This window comes from Hyla sarda, chromosome 4, assembly GCF_029499605.1.
Source record: "Hyla sarda isolate aHylSar1 chromosome 4, aHylSar1.hap1, whole genome shotgun sequence".
Classification (NCBI taxonomy): Eukaryota; Metazoa; Chordata; class Amphibia; order Anura; family Hylidae; genus Hyla; species Hyla sarda.
This window is the reverse complement of record NC_079192.1, coordinates 251,310,306-251,318,074: the sequence shown is the minus strand read 5'-3', so window position 1 is coordinate 251,318,074 and position 7,769 is coordinate 251,310,306. Positions and strand designations below refer to the sequence as shown.

Genomic DNA, 7,769 nt, shown 5'->3' with positions numbered 1-7,769 from the left:
TGCTTTTATTAATCAAAACCAAATATTTTTTCAACATTTCCAGAAAAGTGGTCATTGACACATTAGGTTACCTTAAATCATCAAAATAATGCATAACATTTTAATCAAAGATTCTTTGAAATTCAACCAATCAGGCTTCCAAACAATGACAGTCATGATGTACAGGTTTTTACATTGTAACATTGTATCTTATTAAGCACATCCAAAGTAATATGTAAAAAAAAAAAAATAATAATAATAATAAAAATGTGATCATTCTTTGTCGCTCATTATTGGATTGCGTTCCTGAGGTAACAGCGGTGTCAGTTTCTGCCAACGGCCAGGAGGCCAGAGTATATGAGTTGCATGTGCATGAAGAAGTCCAAGTGAAACCTGTAATGACAATTAAAATTAAGTTAGTTAATAAACTAGATTTCCAGTTCCAAAAAGATCAATGTTATAGCATAAAATATATACAAAATAAATTCTCTCCAAGAATTCATTAGAAAAGACCAAATTACTGAACATTATTGTTGAATACCACATTTCCTTTTGATAGTTTTACAAAGCAAACAAAAGTACTGAATGTTTCAATTATTTCAAAATAGTCAATATATAATCGGACATGATCTGGTATTGTGTGTAAGAAAACTAAACCAGATTTTAATTTATTATCAACCCTTTAAGAACGAGTTGTACTATGATAACCATGTTGTTGTTGTTGTTTTTTTTTTTTTTTTAATGACAGTCCATAAAACACATTACAATGGTACATTGTTGTTGGATATACTTTCGTTATCCTGATCATTTTCAAGAAAGAGGAATGCCCAACTCTTGGTTGGAGACTAAAACATCCATGCACTGCCCCCTGTCCATTGAGGTAAAGGCAGGTGTATCAGAGGACCATTGTACCTTCTTATTCTCCAAACATACTTATATCATACATTTTTATGATAACTTTTACAACAATTTAGATGGATCAGCAAACAAATAGTGGCTTATATCAAGGGCACTGTATGCAAACACAAATAAAAATAAAGCAGCAAGCTTATAGCACTCTTTCTTACTTTGAGGCATATTAAACTCAAAAGGTTGCCACACTGAATACTAACATGTTTCAAGTCTTTGAGTCTTTATTCATGAGGAATTTTAATGCAACTTTCCTAATAAAGTAATTTAGACTTGTTTAATTAAGAAACTTGTCTGACAACCACAATATCTTTTCAACAAGAACAAATGAAACACTATATGAAGTGAAGGTAAAGGTTTATGGTGGCACATACAATATCAGTATGTCCACTAGTCAAGAAAAAGATGGTGCATAACACTCATAATTCCAATTTATAACATTCAACCTCCTTTACCTCAATCCCTTTATCTCTCAGAATTTCTCCAGGGAGGGTGCTACAGGCAATTGGCAACGATGAAAGTGTTATTTCCCTTTTGTATCTTGTTTTCTTTTCTCCCTTTTAACCCCTTAAGGACCAGGGTTTTTTCCGTTTTTGCATTTTCGTTTTTTGCTCCTTGCCTTTAAAAAATCATAACTCTTTAAATGTTGCACCTAAAAATCCATATGATTGCTTATATTCCGTGTATGGGGCGGTATGAGGGCTCATTTTTTGTGCCGTGATCTGAAGTTTTTACGGGTACCATTTTTGCATTGATAGGACTTATTGATCGCTTTTTTTTTCATTTTTAAATGATATAACAAGTGACCAAAAATGCACTATTTTGGAATTTGGAATTTTTTTGCGCGCACGCCATTGACCGAGCGGTTTAATTAATGATACATTTTTATAATTTGGACATTTCCGCACGCGGTGATACCATATATGTTTATTTTTATTTACACTGTATTTTTTTTATGGGAAAAGGGGGGTGATTCAAACTTTTAATAGGGGAGGGGTTAAATGATATTCATTCACTTTTTTTTTTCACTTTTTTTTTGCAGTGTTATAGCTCCCATAGGGACCTATAACACTGCACACACTGATCTTTATCATTGATCACTGGTTTCTCATAGGAAACCAGTGATCGATGATTCTGCCGCATGTGCCTGGATCTCAGGCACTGAGCAGTCATTCGGCGATCGGACAGCGAGGAGGCAGGTAGGGGCCCTCCCGCTGGCCTGTAAGCTGTTCGGGATGCTGCGATTTTGCCACGGCTACCCCAAACAGCCCACTGAGTTAACTGGCAGCTTTCACTTTCGCTATTAGCCGCGCAGCTCAGCTCTGAGCGCGCGGCTAAAGGGTTAATAGTGCGCGGCGCTGCGCGCTATTAGCGGCGGGTCCCGGCTTCACTATGACGCCGGGCCTGCCGTGATATGATGCGGGGTTACCGTGTAACCCCGCGTTATATCACGGGAGCAGGACCAAGGACGTACCAGTACGTCCTTGGTCCTTAAGGGGTTAACGGGGTACTCTGCCCCTAGACTTCTTCCCCCTATCAAAAGGATGCCCTCGGCACTCCAGTAATCCACTGCAAGGAACAATCTCCACTCTGTGTGGATTTCGGGCGACCACAGCCTTCTCGCCCCATCCATTCATGTCCATGGGAACGGCTGTGATGGCAGTGGTGAGGCGACATGCCCCCTACCATAGACATAAATGTGATGACACGACCATGGCCACCTGCAGCCGGCATTCTGAACCAAATGTTCAGTAAGCCAGGGTGCAGGCACAAAGATCACGGGGGGGGGGGGTCCCAGCAGCCAGACCCCTGTGCTCAGGCATCTTATTCCCTATCCTTTGGATAGGAAATATGATGACGAGGGGCGGATTGCCCTTTTAAACTGGAGTGGCCATTGATTTCCTTCTTGGTTTCATATAAGCTCACTTATTATTATTGGTGCAGATATATTATACAGACTGTGCTCCTTTAATTGATTTATTATGGATGGAATTTGAAAAGTTGGTATCATTTAGTGCTGACTCCCTCTGATGACTAGTTATAACTGGGTAAAACATGTGACTTTTCACTCCCTGACTAAGAAATGATTGCAGGAGATGGACTTCATTATAGTTTATGGCAGTGTATCCCAACCATGGTGCCTCCAGCACTTGCAACATGACAAATTTAACACCGAGTTGGGGAGTGAAGCTCACTGCTGTGGACTTCATGTGGCAATATTTAGATATCTATGGGGGTCTCAGTACTGAGGCACCAACCGATCAAATATTTTGACATGTCTGAATGACATGCTAAAAGTTTTTATTTTATTTTTTATGACATTAATGCTAAGTTACATCATCTCTTCCCATATCCCTACAAAACTTAAGTATTATTTAATTTATCATGAAATTCATTGCAAGAGCTCAATAGCAATCACACACCTGAGCTAAGCTGCTAGGTCATATGTTTGACAGTGGAATGAAGCTGGAATGTTATTAGCAAACAGCAGAATTCAAAATGAAGCTATTTACAGCATACAGGTTGGAATAATATATGAAATAAAGTGTTTGTAGAACAACTCTCTGGCTTCTAAAAATACAAACTCTAGAATGTTGTAAAATTTGTGCTGTTTGTGGAAAACAAAACAATGTTCCTGACTCTTTTTTATTTTTCTGGGTCAGATGAATAGAATAGCATTAAGGAACAAAAAAATATAAAATGTATGTGTGTGCAGGTATAACTTACAACAGAATAAAGCAGAGTGTCCTAGTTTTTAAAATACCATATATACATACTTCATTCCTGAAAGTTATACTTCCATACTAGTTTTTTACTACTAAACTTTTGCTATGTAAGATTGATCGTTGTTGCAAGAAACAAATATACCAATAAGAAAGTTAACCCCTTAACGACGCAGGATGTAAATGTACGTCCTGGTGATGTGGTACTTAACACACCAGGACGTACATTTACGTCCTGAGCATAACCGCGGGCATCGGAGCGATGCCGGCATCATGCGTGGCAGGTCTCGGCTGTGGATCGCAGCCAGGGACCCGCCGGTAATGGCGGACACCCGCGATCCCGCGGATGTCCGCCATTAACCCCTCAGATGCCGTGATCAATACAGATCACGGCATCTGCAGCATCGCGGTCACTTAACAGGATGATCGGATCGCCCGCAGACGGAGGTCCCCTCACCTGGCTCCGCTGCCTTCCCGCTGCCTTCACGTAGACTAGAGCAGAAGATGACCGATAACCCTGATCCCTGCTGTGTCCTAAACATAGCACTGAACAGGATTAGCAATCGAATGGTTGCTATAAATAGTCCCCTATGGGGACTATAAGAGTGTAAAAATCAAAGTAAAAAAAGTAAAAAAATAAAGTAAAAAAAATTTGAAAAACCCCCTCCCCCAATAAAAACGTAAATTGTCCCATTTTCCCTATTTTACCCCCAAAAAGTGTAAAAAAATTATTTTATATACATATTTGGTATCGCCACGTGTGTAAATATCCAAACTATTAAAATATAATGTAAATGATCCTGTACGGTGAACGGCGTGAACGTAAAAAAAAAATTAAAAAAAAATAGCTGCTTTTTATAACATTTTATTCCAAAAATTTTTATAAAAAATGTAAAAAAAGTTTTGTATAAGCAAATATGGTATTAATAAAAAGTACAGATCATGACGCAAAAAATGAGCCCTCATACCGCCGCTTATACGGAAAAATGAAAAAGTTATAGGTCTTCAAAATAGGGGGATTTTAAACGTACTAATTTGGTTAAAAAGTTTGCAATTTTTTTAAGCACAACAGTAATAGAAAAGTGTATAATCATGGGTATCATTTTAATTGTATTGACCCAGAGAATAAAAAACACATGTCATTTTTACCATAAATTGTACGGCGTGAAAACAAAACCTTCCAAAATTTGCAAAATTGCAGTTTTCTTTTTAATTTCCCCACACAAATAGCATTTTTTTGGTTGTGCAATACATTTTATGGTAAAGTGAGTGATGGCGTTACAACGGACAACTGGTCGCGCAAAAAACAAGCCCTCATACTAGTCTGTGGATGAAAATATAAAAGAGTTATGATTTTTTGAAGGGGAGGAGGAAAAAACGAAAACATAAAAATAAAATTGTCTTAGTCCTTAAGGTCCAAATGGGCTGAGTCCTTAAGGGGTTAAAGGGGAAATCCGGTGGAAACAAGTGGAAAATGAATGTTTTCAAATCAACTAGTGCCAGAAAGTTAAACAGATTTGTAAATTACTTCTATTAAAAAATCTAAATCCTTCCAGTACTTTTCAGCTGCAGTATACTACAGAGAAAATTGTGAAGTAGTTTCCAGTCTAATAACAGTGCTCTCTGCTGCCACCTCTGTCCGTGTCAGGAATTGTCCAGATTAGAAGCAAATACCAATAAAAAACCTCTCCTGCTCTGGACAGTTCCTGACACAGACAGAGGTGGCAGCAGAGAACAGTGTGGTCAGACTGAAAAGAACTTCACAACTTTTTCTGTAGTATATCTGTAGTATACAGCGGCTGATAAGTACTGAAAGGGTTAATATTTTTAATCAGAAGTCATTTACAAATCTTTTCAACTTTCTGGCACCAGTTGATTTAAAAACATTTTTTTTCTCCCACCGGAGTTCCCCTTTAACATATGAGGTATGACAAATGACTCAAACGATCAAAATCCAAAGAGCAAGTTTGCACAATTTCCCTGGTTTCAATCATTGGGCTTGTTTATCACATTGTAAATCCCTGCATGTTTATAAATTTAAAATAAATATATAAATAACTGAATTTATCAAGTAATTTAACTTGTTCACTAAAATGTTCTGTAAGAATACAAGAGATCTAATTTTTCTTCGAATATACAATGTATACTTTGTCAATACTTTTAGCCGCATACATTTTTGTTAAATCACTGTATGTGGCAATAGAAACATGTTAACCATTAAAATAAAAGGTTTTACCTTTTATTAGCCTATTAAGTTGATTTTGAGGAAATTCTGCTTTTCATTGTGATATTTATTTGAACGTAGCATTATGCTTAAAATCTGTATAGAAGATTATTAAAGAGGCCATGTGGCTAACCCCCAGCTCCAGAGATATGATGGTTCATGGTTTGTCTGACAATTCAGGGAATCAATCAGATAGACATGAATTTAATATTGGGAGTGAATATAAGGTGATGGGCAGGATTAGACAGTCAGGGTGTGTTAATGTTGTACAATGAGGGTCGTGTATGCACAATACCCCCTTACTGTATAATCCGGCCCATCATGATAAATACTCCCATTTTAAATTAAGCATCTGTCATAAATGTGATATACAGAATTAGTTAACAGGAAGCCAGTTATTAAAGTTGATGTGTTGGAAGTAGGAAAAATGGGAAAGTGTAAAAAAAAAATCAAATTGTGCTAGCTAGATGACTGGGTCAGACTATTTCCAACAAAAGTGAGTGACACTACAGCATTAAAGTCTGAAACCAATTCTGATGGCTGAACTGTCAATTAATTTAATCATCTGCAAAAAAATGTGCTCTGATTGCTCTTAGCATTCATGTATGTGCTTGGACTAAAGAAATTGTCAGCCAAACAGTCAGATTTGCTTTTTAGACTGCAATACTGTAGTGAACTCTAATCTTCAATATAGTAGATCTTGTGGGTGTCCCTATTATCTGGTGGTTAATACCTACCGAAAGTCATCCAAGGAAGGACAATTGGTAAACCAGCAGCAGAGTCATGTAGACCAAGTACACATTTCCCTGTTGACCGTTGCCTCGTTCAGCAGAACAACTTGCCATCCCACACAGCAAAAAGTGTTCAGGAATGGTTTGAGGAACATGACAAAACATCTAAGGGATGTGTGGGAAAACAAGTCTGATTCACAGTACTTGGATATGCTTCTAATGTCTTGGTGCCAGATACCACAGGGCATCCAAAAAGGTCTGGTAGAATTCTTGTCTCAGTTGTCATAGTGGTACAAAGGGGAACTACACAATATGATGCAGGTGGTATGGCTGATCACTGTTTCCTGTTGGACATGGAAGTTTTCATTCAGGGTGCTGTGATCTATATTTTACATAGCTGCCTCCATTATTATGAAGGAAATGATACATAAAACAAATTAAGGTTTATATTGGAATGCTGTTTAAACTTTAAGACAGAGAGCTATGAAAAAAAGATAGAGAAGAAAGAAGGCAGGGGCCCTTGCTCATATTTATTATTTGATATACAGGTATGTAAAATGCATATTAGATGGATCTGCTGCAGATTAGCCACAATGCTGTACACATAGAAATCCACAGAGGAATACAGCAGCAGCAAAGTAGATGTGATTTTTGGCCTCTAATCTACACACACCGTAGAATAATCTTTTCGCTGATTGTTTGTAGAGTTATTACAGCCATTCCCCTTTGACTTCAATTTATGAAAAAAAAACATCTGTACACAAGCCTATTGCCACGGATATTGCTGCAGATTGTTTTCTCCCTTCTCTACAGTGGCAAACCAGCACCAGAAATCTAACTTTATTCCAGGCAATTTGGTGCAGATTTTCCTGTGGATTTGTATATTTTACTTAGATAGTGTAGGCAACTGCCCAGTCAGAGGTGATGAGTAGAAATAAAAATCAGATTTTATCCTTACCATACAAGTTTTGCTACATGAGGCCTTAAATTGTATTCCTATATCTAATAAACAGTATAATATTATATTATTATAACCCTAACAAATTACTTGGAGTACAGCTATACAGCTCATTTTTATAATCATTAAAAATGGAACGTTTAAGGTCATATAACATACCAGGGTTGTAAATTATTTTAATGTTATCCTTTTAACTTCTCAGGTGCCCTGTATACTATAGATCATTATTACAAAAGAAACAAACA

At 37.3% G+C, this 7,769-nt stretch overlaps 1 protein-coding gene across 1 annotated transcript in view; it reads right to left on the bottom strand.

Moving 5' to 3' along the window:
- Nucleotides 1-7,769, bottom strand: part of LOC130369128 (mitochondrial inner membrane protease subunit 2-like) — a 482,812-nt gene continuing 475,043 nt past the window's right edge. Inside the window, exon 5 of the mRNA XM_056573917.1 lies at nucleotides 1-372. Coding sequence (XP_056429892.1) covers nucleotides 253-372 — 120 coding nt within the window. The 3' untranslated portion in view covers nucleotides 1-252. The remainder of the gene's footprint in view (nucleotides 373-7,769) is intronic.